General features: G+C 35.0%; 1 protein-coding gene across 6 annotated transcripts in view; it reads right to left on the bottom strand.

Annotated features, from left to right (window-relative positions):
* The window catches only part of ERBIN (erbb2 interacting protein), a 118,640-nt gene that overhangs the window by 32,535 nt on the left and 70,642 nt on the right, over positions 1–15,463 (bottom strand). For all 6 annotated transcript variants that reach the window (XM_030968658.1, XM_030968660.1, XM_030968662.1 and 3 more), the window contains 5 exons: positions 13,891–13,969; positions 13,093–13,182; positions 7,000–7,056; positions 2,909–2,972; positions 1,254–1,328 (listed from right to left, as the gene is read on the bottom strand). In XM_030968658.1, the coding sequence (XP_030824518.1) occupies positions 1,254–1,328; positions 2,909–2,972; positions 7,000–7,056; positions 13,093–13,182; positions 13,891–13,969 (365 nt within the window). The remainder of the gene's footprint in view (positions 1–1,253; positions 1,329–2,908; positions 2,973–6,999; positions 7,057–13,092; positions 13,183–13,890; positions 13,970–15,463) is intronic.

Raw genomic sequence — 15,463 nt, forward strand, 5'->3', positions numbered from 1 at the left:
AAATAATGCATTCTAGAAAAGTGCAAGTTCAAAACAAAAAATCCAGCAGATTTGACCTCTCAAGTATAATCCCAGAGGAAAGACTAAGAGTACTGAAATACAATTTTATGCAAAATATACAAACTTTCAAATGAAGTATTTTGTGCAGATAAGGAGACCTGATATTTTTACACACAGAGACACCCCACAGCAGCTCTGCATGTCCCTAAAGTCAGTCTTCTGCACATTCAATGGCTTGATTAGTTACCATGAATCAAGTAATTGAAGCTTTAGAACAGACTTCAGAAAGAGACACATAATGTGAAGACATCATTATGCTCTGGTAGACTTTTAATGCTTGTTTTTGCCTTTTGTGTAAAACTGCATCCTCAAAAACAACAATGAATCCCTAATTGTACTAAACGGAAAGAAGCAAGCCAAAATATAAGCTTGCATTACCATTCCACATGAACCAAGCATAAGCCTGAAAATTCATGCACATTACTCTACTGAAATCTTTACACTCAGAAATACAGTTTTATTTTACTGCAAAACACTGTTCAACTCGTATTTTACAATCCAAACACTCAACTGTCTAAGAGTTAGCTGATGGAAAAACAGTAGAAAAGACTACTGCTCAGGCAGGAAGGTCACATTTCACATGACTGCTAGTGATTTTAAGGTTGAAAACAAGTCAGATGCTTCCCAAACTTCAAATACTCATCTATTAGTTTGCTAAAAATTAAGCACAGACTCTCAAGTACTGTAATAATAGGTCAGCCTGGACCACATGTAATGAAAGATGTCAGGAACCCATACAAAGTAACCAGACCATTTTCTCAGGAACTGACTATGCTCCCTGTTTACACAGCACGGGAACTGGCACTGCTGTTTTACAACTGTGGCCAGTAAAAAGCCAACAACATATTTATCCTACATATTCCTGCTTGCTATCTAACATAGAATAATCCCTTTTTGGAAGGGCTATTCAAACCTAAATTTGATTTAAGACTTGTACTCATTTTCCTGAATTGCAACATAATTTTTAGATGAGAAATATATAACATTCAATGAAAAAAACCACCAAAAAGCTGTGAATGCAACTCTCATGATCAGTGATAATTTCTAAGTGGACTAGTTAAGCACTCATGTGCCATTTATCCTTTTGGCTTTAAGTAACACTAAAATTACAACTTCAACATACATGATCACTGACAAAGCAAGTGCCTGTGTAATTTAAAATACTGAATGTTTAATACAGCAAAAGAACTTACCCCAGGAATAAGTGTTAGTCTATTACCATCCATCCAAAATTCCTTTAATCCACTCAGCTGTTCAAGTACTTCAGGCTGTAATGGGAAGCCATTTAAAAAAAATCTTATGAAACATCCCCAGTGAATGGCAAAACCAACTCCAGTGATTTGTCTATTGCAACTTTAGTAATATGTTACTGTAGCTGTTATACCCACTTTTTTCGCTGCGCTATCAAAGAAAACCCAGATAACTCACTTTTGAAATGAAAATATATAACCAGATATATAAAAAACTTAGAAGAACTTGACCACAGCACTAAATAATTTTTAGAGAAAGGCTTTCTGTTGGTTTGGTGTCTTTTACAGAAAGTATTCTTTTTCAACAGGCACACGCTCTAAGTACATGTTACATGTACAGTTTTGATGGAGGACATCTAAAAACCTTCAAATTTCATCAACTCAGAGGACCTGTTTTTCAAAAACCCCTGTGATTTTTTTGTTTGGGGCAAAATCAAAATACACTTCATTTCTTCTATCAACAAGGGGTGCATCTCCATGATACAAGCCAACCACTCCACCCATAAAATGAAGTGCAGGATTATGTTTCCAATATAACTTATTGTTTACCAGGGACAGACCCCTTCTTTGTGAACATTCATGTTGCATATGCTTTCCCTATTTAAACTTCCCTCCAGAGAAAGCAATACAAAAGAGGGACTACTGCACCTTCGTAAGTACAGCCAAGTTCAGATAAATGCCAAGTAAATTTTGTTATGCAGTGAACAGACAGGATTTCTGCTGAAGTTGCGGTCCTGACTCCCAATAACTTTCTTTCCCAGTAAATACTGGGAAAGAGAAAAAACTTTCCAAGAAGAAGATGTAATTTAAACATTAGTGTAAGGCTCCCACAAAAATATATACCCTGTGATGAGAATACAGCAGTCCTAGATGTTTAACTGTAATAATTAAAAATTCCTTAAATATACCCCTATTTTCCAAACCATATCACTAGGCAAGTGTTTAGCTCTGCATGTTCTACTAGTGACACACAAATACTTGACTCTATCGTGTTGCAGGTCAGCAAGTTTCATTATACTTCTATTTCAATTCCTTTACCCAGGAAAGTACTTGTAAAAGCAGAGAGTTGTTATGTGACCCTTAAATACAAAATATATTTGCCTGTGAGAATACAAACAGGAAACAAGTCAATGTATCCTGTAGGAAAAATCAGAGCACTTCCACTGTAAATACTGCTTTGAACAACATTCAAATTTAATATATTTTCCCCCAGATCTAAGAGTGCGGAAGAATAAAAGTAGGTTGGGCAAAAAAACCGTAATATTCAATACATGATAATCAATTAGGCTTTAGAATTTATTCTAAGCTTACCAATTATGTTTATAATTCAAACATATATTACTCTTAATTATTTACCAGTACAGTAACCACACTATATAAAAGAGTGTTATTTTAAAATGGAGTAAAAACATACTCTCATTCAAAAGATCACACACATGATTTTTATAACAGGCTCCATAAAGTAGTGTAAGGTATAAATAATGCTTGGAAGCACAACTCTTAAGATGATGCTTATGTTTTCATATTTGTTAAAAACAGATCAAAGGATAAGAAGATTTATAAAAGATGTAGAGCTCTTTAACTAAGGCAAAACTCACCACTTCTGTGAATTCATTACTTCCTAAGTCCAGTCTCTCCAGCTGAGTCAGTCTGGACATAGTTCTGCACAGGAAGGGGATTAATAAAAAATTAGGTCTAAGAAAATACTAGCAACATCAAATCTCCCAGATTTACAAAAATCTAGTAATCAGTATTAAGTAATGATGCTATTCTGTAACTGGAATGATACCTAATTAAAGATAAATTATTCACACACTAGTCAACCAGGTAGATACTACTGATCCTGCAGACTGCTGAGCATCACACAAAGCATACACTGCAACACACTGGAGGCTGCACGATGAGCATGCAAAAACTAAAGACCAGTAAAGAAATCTTCATGATAACGAGTAATGCAGTGGCGCATCTCTTCTTTTGAGTGGTTCAGCTTTTCATCTCCAGTCAAAATATGTCCCTTCAGCAGTCAAAGGCTGGTTAACCACATGTTTTCTTCTCAAAGGAAGACTAATGACCAGGAGAAGAGCACTGTTGAATCACAATATGCAACACCACCTTTGTACCTCTCCAGGCTGCTATGTTGCTTCCATGTGATGTGGTCCAGAACTCTATTTATTTCTTTAGTCATACATTAAATGAGATTACTAAATTGGATTTTGTGACACATCAATACTCTAACCTAACATGGCAAATACTAAATCAATGTCTGAAATAAAAGTAAAATCCATTACTTCAAGCTGGATTTTGGAAAAAAATTTCCTCTATTTAAGTGCACTTTGGGGACCCCATAGAGATCATCTACCACTGCACATGTGGTCACAATGGGTACTTCACAGTCAACAGCAGCTCTACCTGAAGTATTTTTTAAGAGAGTGAGAATCCCTCATATGAAAACATTCATATATTTATTTAATAAGACATTTTCACAGAATGACTAGTAGGATATAAAAATTACGATTAGCAGTATATAAAAATTTCATATATAAACTGCAACTGTGTATGTACTATAAAATTCTGGAAAAATTAAATGTAAGAGCTTCTAAATGCTAGAGTCTTGTATATTGTCAGAATATCGCACTAATTTCTTCAAGAAACAATTCCATGAGCACAAGACGCTCTATGCAGCTATTCAGAGCTTCAGTTTTTCCTCAAGTACAGTACAATCTACAGTTGCTCTAAACATACAGTTCAAAAATAATACACTGGAAAATGCCATATTACTGAAAGTAATTTAATGTGATTATTAATATTATGCATGGAATAATCTCCAAGAAGGAGACTCAACATCTGTTTAGAAATTTGATTTTCATTGGAGTAATTAAGATAGGGACAAACAAGGAATTTAGCATAAGCAGGTAAAGACAAAAGCAGCAGAAGCCTTTTTTGCACTGTACAAATAGTATACACAGGCTTTGAAGGAAAGCCTCTAGCCAAGTGTGATAGAGAAGGAAAAAAACCCCAATAAAACATGAAAATACTATTTTCAGAAGACTCTAAGAAGCAAACTCCCTCATTTCTTGAAGGTAATGAATAGGATAATTATCAGTAAGCTAATATTATTTTTCAATTTCTGACTAAACTTCTATGAGCGTCTGTGAAATCCTGCAGAAAACTGACCTCTCAAAGCTTTGTGAGATCATGCCAATGTCAATTTTTGTGCTGTATGTTCCTAACAAATTTGCCCCAAAGAGTCTCCCAGGAGCACCGCTGAAGAACTCCTTTCGAAGAATCTAACATAGCATTCTGTAGCTTTTGCAACTGCATAGACCACACTATGCAAACCAATGTTATGTAACAATGACAGGATGACAAGTTAACTTTATTGACTCGGGGCCGTTTTTTCCCTTGCCCAAATGACTGTGATCTAGCAACCAGATCCACTCAATGACAAAACATACACAAATGCATTTGTAAGATGAGGGTCTCCAAAATATTCCCTCCTTTCCCTGCTGTTTACATACTAGCACTATCAGATATTCTAGGATTAATATCTTCTTGCTTTTCTGTATTGTTTATAGAGAAATACCGTCAGACAAAATGCAAGCAAGGCTTCCAATAATGTTACTGGTAGCAAGAAAATTCAATGCCAAATGATGTTGAAACAAACATTAACTAGATCATAGATTTACATCTATTTTTATCTTTTAAAAGGTGCTGCATAATCCCTCCCATTAACTGAAAGCCTCTTTCATAATTCATATTATTGAACTTGGCATCAATTCAAGTCAATTCTAAGGGATCAGATAGCCTAAATTATGTCTCAAATTCTGTTGTTGTATACAGACAGCTTCACTAAGGTTAATAGTACAGCTTATATCAAGTGGCATACAATTCAAAAGGTGTTTGCACGATGGCAAGATCGGGCCCTGCATCACTGTAATTAAACTCTCAAATAACCTGCTTCTTTCTAAAATCCTTACTCTCTTTATTGACAATTAGGCCATAGAAGCTTATTAAAAAAAAAAAAAGTACCAGATTTTTACTGGACCATCTTTCCAATTTACCCATCAGAAAAATGCCTCTAAAATAGTCCCTGTGTTTTTTCTTTCCTTTCAGTGGAAACAGTTTCATCCAGCTGTTTTGCATTATAATGCTGCCGCTTGCAGTCTCTGGCTGTGGATAAGCTCCAAACAAAATGATACATATTTGGCATAAAGTTTGGCATAAAGTAAGGTTGATGTAGTGTGTTGGCATTGATTACTCATTTTGATTAACATTCTTCCAAGCACTTCAGTGTCAAAAATTATGTGCATGTTTTACTCAGAAAGAGGGCTAGTTTGATGCTGCAGAATTTATCCAAACATATTTATTATTACAAATAGGAAAGAATTTGCTGTAAGAACATTAGAAAGATAAGAGTCACAGGAAAACCAGAAATATATTGGTATTCTATAGCAAAAATATTAGGACCTACTGTTGTATCTTATTAACTGCTTTGAATTTCCTTTACTTTTTAAACCTGTATTGCATCTTCTATAAGAGTACCAGAATAGAATAATAAAGCTGGCAACTCAGCATGTACCATAGGTTATTGTGGAATAGAGGAGCTCTTCATGACAGTTACTGTTTAGTTTTCAATGAAGAACAGAACTCTGAAAACACTGAAGTCAACAAAAAGTTTCCCAGCACCTTCAACAGAGTTTGACTTAAACACATTAAAGCATGTATTACTGTCTAATCACTACAAGAATAAACTACATTTTAAGAAATATTTCATGTAATTCATGCTCTTAGTGTTAATTGTGGCAATTAAGGTCAGAGTGATCTTATAAACAAAATCTCTATTAGCTATAAGTTTTAATTATAGCTACTGTTCCTCAGTTGGGAGTAACTCAATTTAGAGAGCTACCACTCTAAAGTACATGTCCTGTAATTTTTTCCTGCTAAAAACTAATGATAGCAGAGAGAGCTGAATAGAATTGAGAGTATTTATACCACAGAATGCTTCACACTTTGAAGATGTAAATTCACACTTTCTGATGCTGTACATGTCATTCTAGATAGGAGTTCTGGCTTGTTTATACTGCAGACTCCACAGTACAGTATCTAGGCACTTAAAAAGGGAATCCCAATAGAACATAACCCTTGATCATGTCTTATGCATATAATTAGCTACAGTCACTAAAAAAACTGGCTGTTGTATTTGAAGAGCTGGCAGTTTCCACTTCAGCCTACAGCATTCAAGTGCTTCCTAGCATCAATTATACAGAGTGAATATTCAATTGTTAGAGCCTCCTGTTCTCCACCAAAACTACTTACACCCACCAAAACCAGCAACTCTACCAATTTCTGTTGCCAGAGAAAGATCACTTTTACAGTACACCACAATGTATTCGTGATTCTGTGGGTGGCTATTCACATCCCATCTTTGGGATCTGTTTCTTTCTTCATTGACCTCTTGTATATTTGTTAACCTGCCTGGAGCTCCAGAGTCCCAGTCGGAAAATATTAAGCATTGCTCTTGTTCATAGAAACAGCAGGAACTGCATCACCATCAGCCTAGGCTTGTTTGATGAAGTAAGTGAGAATTGCAAGGCAGGGACTAGAAAAATGTTAGATTTTAGGAGAGAGGTAGAATGGATTAATGTTGAAACAAATGCTGTAGGAATTCCTTGAACTATATAATACTTACTTTGGCAATATTTTTAACTGGTTTTCTCTAAGTTCCAATATCTGGAGTTTAGTTAATCTGTAACAGAAAGGCAAACAAATTACTACAATATTCTGTATTTAATGACAAAAGTAATCTCTGACCTTACTTATATTATTGAATTAAAAGAAAAAAAAATCTGTGAGTTTGAATTTTTTTCCTGTAACATTAAGGTGAAATTTTGTGCAAAATTTGCATGTTACTTTAAATTCATTGGCTGGAGTTTGATTTTGGTAAAGCAACAAACAAAATAGATTTTGCCTGCTTTTCTGCACCTGTTTGGACACAATTTTTTCCTTCATCCCAAAAATTCTGAAACACTACATTCGATTAATTATGGGTACATGTTACCATAATAATGAAAAGTACACAGGAAGTAACAGAAAGGATCATTTTGCACAACTAAAGATGTTCAATTTTTACTACTGGCAATGTATCAAACAGTTTAATACAAAAAGTCTTATTGAAGGAATAGCTGATAGCTTTAAATTAATCTTGGATTTCCTTTCACATTCTCTTTCTAGTCAGCTTCTGAATGAATCCATTTTGACATTTCTGTCAAAAAGGTCTAGGTGGTTTGACCTTTTTTCTAGTAAATCCTTGGTTGCAAGACAAATAACCTCTAAATCCCAACTCAACTGCTTAGCCAAGTTAAGTTCAAGCAGTCTTGACATACATGCTATGTACCATTCCCAGTGAATTTTTTTGTATTGGGACAGAAATGACAAAGCTCTATTTGTTAAAAAAAATTAAGAAACTGATTTAGTTTAAATACAGATAGGATTGTAATGACAAGATTTCTACATGTGACCCACTGACAGCCCTCACACAACACAGAATAGGGCATTAAGGTCTCTGAATCACAAAGGAGCTTGGTGAGTAGACCAGTCTTTCCTGAAGGTGCTTAACTTAGTGCATTGTAAGAACAGAGACAAAAACCTTAATTTTAATTAAGTGGTAAGAACTACACTTTGTGTAGAAATAGAAAGCAGAAAATAGTATTTGTTTTTCCTCTAGATATTCACTCATTTTGGATTGCTCAATTTAAAAGCAGCAATCTGCTGTGCCCACAAATAACCTAAGAATGTAAGAGTCACCTTGAAAGAGAAGAGAGGTCAGTGCAGCCCAGCACTGCAAGCAGCCCTCACCATCTGGTAGCAACAGCTGCAGGGGAACCTCCTCCCTCCAGCTTATTAAAAAAAAGCTGCAAAACCCCAATATCCTAACAGTCGTGAAAGACTACCCTAATAAAAACCCCATTCATGTAACAGCACTGCTGTTCACCTAGAACAGAAGTGGGAAGGACCTCCTAGGCCTACCCTATCAGCACCCTAAGATACCAATCTAGTGCAAGACAGAACTTTAAGAACTCTCAGATATGAATGAACATTTTGGGCTTTGATTTCTAAACCACGCACTGCATCAGGCTTCAGCTGGTGTTTTGCTTTCATGACAGGGAAGATAGCTACACAGTTTGTAGTTTTTTCTTCACAACTCATGTATGCAGTCAAATTTCCAGGGAATGCAATGCCAGCAAATCTCCCTTCATATGCTAAACTATAAATACGCACACCCACACTTCACTGACTTTAGCCAGAATTGACTGTGTGATGCTTGCAATAAGCTAACTCTGTGAACTTAAAGATTGTCTTTGGTGACAGAAATGTTTATAGCTTTGTCACCTTGTTCCTGTTCTAATCTTTCCTCAGCTAGTCCTAAGAGACCGAAGATATAAATATTGAATTTCTTATGTGTAGAGCTTCACAGAAGCTACTAGGAAAACATTCTCAACCTTTCCTAGGTGGGAGATACAGGCTGTGCCTAAACATGTAATTTTCTTCCAGCAATTGATGAGAAATACTGGACTGAAGCAGCTGTCACCTCTTCCACTATGACTTGAAAAGCTAATGCAAGATTAAAATAATAATGAACATCAAATACTAGGTCTAGCTGTTTTTTCAGTTGCTGGTGCTAAGCATCCAGCACCCAGCACCCATCCAAGCTGAGCAGCAAGAATTGCAATAAGACACCTGAAGAAGTGGCATTTAATTTGGAAAAGAAATAAAGAACTAATTCACCTATACTAAAGGAAAAATGGAATTCATAGTGGCAGAATGTATATTATCTGGGCCATTCTGTGAAAAAGATCTGTCCTACTTCTACAGAAGTATTTTATTTCTGAACTTGAAAAACCCATCAACACAGACCTATCTGCACATCACCAATGCATACAGCTGTAACAGGTATTATTCAACTGGAAGTACACATTCTAAGTATAATAGCTTAAAAATTGTTTTTTCAGTATTGTTCTTTAATCATAACCATCTTAGCCTGCATTTTAAATGCAACGCAACTTCAATAAAATAAAATCTCTACATGAACCATTTCCCAGGAGAAGATCAATATCCTTCTTAAATCTAATTTCATAAACTACACTACCTGTAAGAAATGTAGAAGAAACATACAGCAGGTACACTTGAAACTTGCTGTGCGACAAGCAGTAATTCCTTGGAAATATAAAAATATTGCATTGAGAGATGTTCCTTACTCTACACCTCCTCTGCAGTTTTCCTAAAGCAGAATATTTTTATTTTAAATTGTTACTAAAATGCAAAGGAAAGCAGAATAAAAAGTATGCATGTTAAAGGCTGCATTTATGAAAGTTTCTGCAAAACACATATATACATATGTATATATGTAACTAAATACATATATATATAGTTAAATTTTATTATCACTGTACACTTACATAAAAAATATCCCACAGTAGATACTACTAAAACCATCTACTACTACAGATACTACTGGCAAATTGTTGAGAAAGTAGAAATAAAGTAAATTAATTGAGTTTCAAGCATTTTCTGCTTATATATTTGTGTATTTAAATGTAAATATACATTATGTATTCAGATACAAGATATATGATTTTCTTAGGCAAGGATAATAGTTCTCAGATACTTGTGCACTGGCATGAAGGCTAATGCCATGATCTGTGCCAATATCAACGCATTCAAATTTCCATTTGGGAATGGAGGAAAAGCCCCCACTTTGTTACCTGAGAATTCCAAAGGAATGGGCATATCATATCAAAAGTCTGGTGACTTTTAGTAAACCTAACAGGCTGGACAAAAATAACATCATTGAAAGACAGCCGATATACAATTCTCATCAAAAAAAGGGGGAAAAAGACGGCATAATCTTGACCTCACAATTATGAAAATCTTTAGCAAAAATTCTGAAGGTGAGAATAAAGCATGGAGATAAATCCAATAAAACACTGCATGGATATACTAAAAGTGCTTTCCATTATAAAAAAAAAATTCCTAACCAGGTTGAGTGTTAGGTTAGTAGTGACAGAGGTGCTCAAAGACCCTTTCTAGGACTATCCTGTTTGATATTTTTTAATAGAAATCTTCTAAGATCAGAAAATTTAACTTGGCTTATGTCACAGAAAATACAGTGATTTAGTAAGACACTGTAGGGGAGGAAAACCTGTACAGTTGTAAGGATTAAAAAAAAAAAAATTAGAAAAAAAGGACAAGATACCATAGTATCAAGCCAAGTTAGGATTTCCTTGTAGGTATCAGCCATTTCTAACTGAACTGTCCAATACATCAGTTAATCATGTAGGAAATTACACTAGGCAGCTGCAAAAAGAGTAATTGCAACACTGGAGCACAACCACAGACATTTCCAAGAGAAACAAGAAGATAATCATGACACTGTACATGCCATGAAGAAATCTCAATTCAAATTCTAAATATAGCTATAGATGTCATCATCCTCTGCCAAAAAGAAGATGAATTAAAACTGAAACCTGTTCCAAGATATATTAATATACTCAGACACAAAGGAAAACCTACCACACCAGAAGAAAGCAGAATTTTATTTAGTCTAATAGACTGAGGGATGTGAGAACACTACAAATACAGCAGGTGAGAGAATGGGAGACAACATTTGTGAGAAATGGCAGCAATTAAACTGTAGAAATGATGAACACTCAGAGAGAAAGAGATGTAAGAAATCAGGTTTCTAACTTGACACACAGAGCATAAAAACCTTGTTAGCTGTAATATGTGTTGGCTTAGCTTTAGGAGACAATATTATTGACAATAGTTGCCAGTAAGAGCAGGCAACAGAACTCAGTTACTTCACCTATTCCTAAACAATAAAAGTACTAGCTATATGGCTGTATACAAAAAAATTAATGCACCAAACTGGAAGAAACTGAAAGCTTGTCATTTATGAGATTAAATATTTCAACAGCTTCTAGGAGAGTTTTTTATTTCTTTATAAAAGAAGTATTTCCATATTCTGAAGCAGAAGTTAAAAGACTTTGCACTAGGAAGTATTTATACCTAGATGGAAAATTGTGGGATGGCAGAGCAGTCTTATTACTTACAGAAGTAGTCAATGTCAGAGGAGTCTGAACCTTACTTTGAAATGGTGTATTTTAATGTTTCATTGTTTTCCATTTTATTTGATCCAAACATTGTCTTCCTGTAGAACACTATGTTTTCTATGCAGCACTATTTCAGCAGGTAAACTTACATACATGAATACTTCAAATTCATTTTCCTAGGTATACAAAAGGATGCTGCAAATCACTAGATTTTAACAAACAAGGCAGAATTCTTCGTAACTATCAAGAGAAACACTACAATGGAGAACTGGCTTTGAAGTTGTCTTCAGTAACTGATTTATTCTTATTAAATTAGTAATTAATGACTTTACCATTTCACTAAACATTAAGCATTATAGAAGCTGACAGTGACAAAAAAACTATGACAATTTTTAATGTGTATTATGTGTAAGATTAACTACTTAAACAATCAGCTGTGTCAACCTCAACCCTTCAAGTTTATCTGTAGTGCATGTTTTAATTATTAAAATCTTGCCATTTGGTTAGACTATTAAAAAAACAGAACAGAAAAAAGCATAGACAATCATTAGAATTCCAACAAGATTATGCATATTCCAGATATTCTTCAACCTTAATGAAGCCTTCTGAAAAGCAAACTGTGTGCATCAGAAAAAAAAGCATGACAATAATGCATCTGCATCATAAGCAGATGTTTTGATAGCTGAATGTGTAGCAGATCTGGTGCTCTTAGTCATTCATTAACTAGTAACAGAGAAGAGCAAGCCAACAGCTCTGATCACAGATGACTAATAAATTAATGGTCACTAGTGGAGAGAACCTGTGCTTATGTTCCATTGCTCATCTCCTCATCTGCCCAACTGCTGCAGCACTATCCAGGGGCTGTGCTAATCTCTTGCAAACTGTGCTGACACAAATATAACTATACGGCCTAAGGCAATTTTTTCACTCAGTAACATGACTGCTTAACTAATTGCTGTATTTTCTGAAAGAGATGCTTGCTGGACATGGGATGGGTCAGGAAAGTGACAACCTAGGAGAAAAGGGTATAAAATAAAAATGGAGAGGGGAAAACTGCAGAGATGGCTAAAATTAGTGTGATAAGGACAGCTTAACCTATGTTTATCTAGAAGTTTTCCTTTTATGAGTATTATCCTTTCACTTTTGCTCTCAAGATTTAATCTATTTTACAGAGGTAGCAGATTAGTGTTTATCTTGTACTAAAACATGTAGTAGTTTTGCATAGTCAGAATGCACCATAAATACGCCAGGTTTTTCAGAAATATTCCTGACAAAAAAGGACTTGAGAGTTATAGTTGTGCATGAAGTAATTTGTGCATCCAGGACAGGCAGGACAAGTGAAATTACAGTAGTCATTATTTGTTTCACTCCAATTACTACATGACAAGTAACATAAATTTCAAAAATAATTCCTTACTTACCATACTAGTGTTGGAAAAGAGACAAGAATGTAAATGAGTTTTACACCCTTCATAAGCATTCTGTCTGTCCTTCAGAATTCAAAATTAAAAGCTGCTGATACGGATTCAGGGCTTTTTTTCACTGTAACTATTGCAAATTTCTAATGTACACTTCTTCCCTTTCTTCAGTACCCACTTTGCTTCAGAACCAGAAGAAACTGCTCTGCAGAAACTTAAAACTAATGTAGATTTAAAGTGTCATGTTCAACTTACCTTCCAAAATTGGCTGGCAAAAACTCAAGAAAAGCATCATTCAGGTACAGTTGTGTTAGGTTTAACAGCTGGGAAAATCCATCTGGCAGCCTATAGAGAAGTAAAATAACATAGTACCTTAGTTTCAATTATTTTCAGGGCATTAAGTCATATTTTCTTAAGCAACAGTATAGTACTGAAGTGCTTGACAAAATTAAAATTGAGGGTGTGAATTTCTTTAAAGTCATACTAGACAGTTGTTCTCTATGAGTTTCAAAATTATTTTAAGTATTGAGAACAATATCTACAGGTAATAAGAATTACAAATAGATGTAGTCTTGCAACGAACTTGTGATCACCTGACATGTAATGAGAAGAAGGCATTAATTAGAAACAACAGGATAAATCTAAAAATACACAACCCCTTTTCCCCCCAGAAGAGATATGTTTTATCTCTGGCAGTGGAGATTTCTGGCAAATTAATTTTGCCACTACAGCAAAAATGCATGTTAAACCAGAACTTATTTTTGTTATTAAGAAAACTCTTTGCGCACTTCTCTACAGTCACAGAGAAGAGATGGATTTTAACAAGCTGACAAAGCTACATGGTACAATGAAGGATAGTTCACATAGCCTATTAACTTTGGCAAAGTACCTTAATGAGATAGCTATACTGGATCCCTGTGCAACAAGGGTAATGAAGGTATTTCTCAAGGCGCTCTGCTCTCGCCTCCAAGGGCTAGCACACATCTTTGGGCAAATTCAAGACTTACTAGTATTTGCACAAAATATAAAACATCAAAAAATGTACAAACTTACTTTGAAATTGGATTTACGCTTGCCTCGACAACTGTCAAGACTTTACAGTTTTTTATATTTTCTGGAAACTCCTGTATGCCTGCAAGATGTAGAAAGGGGTAGAAAAACAGCCCTTAATTATTAGATTCCACCACATCCATAAAAATTATGCACATGAAACCACTAGCCATAAAAACTTTGATTCATTTAGCAACTAGTGAACTATTTTTCTGATGTCTCATTTTACATACAGTTTTCATTAAAGAAATACTCCTACACAATATCATTTTTTTTACTAGGCTATTCCTAAAGCTTTTCATGTGTCAGGTTAGCAGGAAGCTCACAAGCTCAAACACACAGTACACAAAATTCCCATTGCTCATTGCCAAATATTGAAGTACTTGTGCTTTGGAATGTACTTAAGATAAGAACCTCTGTCCCAATATAATTTATTTTAAAAAAGGCAATCACTTGGTAGCATGAATTTTCCAACGGAATCTGCTTATCAAATCAATGGCTTGTATAACATCCAGGTGAAATGGTAAGGCTTCAAATCTTTAAGTATTTTTACAGCTTCACAGTTCTGAACAGATATCCATCCCAAAATGTGATGTGTGCTTGCTGTTAACTTCTAGATCATTTGAGAGGAGGACAAAAAATGCTCCAGGCACACTTATGTTTGAAAATTAAAACAATAAGCAACCTCCTTTTTTTCCAAGATTATCTGTGAAAATGCCAGAGTGGAGCTGCATTCCACATATCTGCCATATCTTTATTTGTCAGAAACTGATAAAGCAGGCCTTGAATATGACATGTATCCATCACATCAGAAGGAAATTGGTACTGAATCATTCTACCATGCAAAACCTTTACCTCTGTCTTTACTATATATGCCATTTTAAAAAAATTAAAATAAACCCACTGCTATCACAAATGCAGCTGTTTTTGCAATATGTTCTTATACCCTGGGACAGATGTCTTTATTTTAAATATATTTGTCCTAAATACAATAACCATTCATACTGGCATCTTTCTACCTCGATTACACTGTTGTTTGCAGCAAAAAACCCCCATATGCTAATAAATAAAGCTAGTTTAAAAATTACTTATTTTTTCCCCAGATACCAAACCATAGCTCTTTGAGTTAACGCATGTAACTGTATTTGTGAGTGCTTTATCAGGCATGTGGAAAGTGCAAACCAGCGAACAAGACTACTAAGAAGGAACTATACTCTGTGAATGCTTCTTTGTAGATTAGCAAAAGCATGAAATTTCATGCTGCTTGACAAAACATTAGCAGTCCAGCTGCAGAGAGAAAGACAAGGGCAGCATCACTTCTCATTCAGGCTGGCAGGTGAAACTTCATGTATCTGTTCTGAGAACATGTGGTGAAGCATTAGGGGCTAAGTAGTATTTTTAGTTACATAAGAAATTGCAGAATATTTGATGTTACTTTAAAGTTTGATTCTATGTTTGTGCAGTAAGAAGACTGGCCTGGTACATCAGTGTTGTAGTGTGTTTTTATGTTTTATAATGGTTTTGTCTTTGTATCCCCTTATTTTCCCCAAATGGTTTACCCCAGATTATACTCCTC

The sequence above is a fragment of the Camarhynchus parvulus genome, chromosome Z, assembly GCF_901933205.1.
Source record: "Camarhynchus parvulus chromosome Z, STF_HiC, whole genome shotgun sequence".
NCBI classification, from domain to species: Eukaryota; Metazoa; Chordata; class Aves; order Passeriformes; family Thraupidae; genus Camarhynchus; species Camarhynchus parvulus.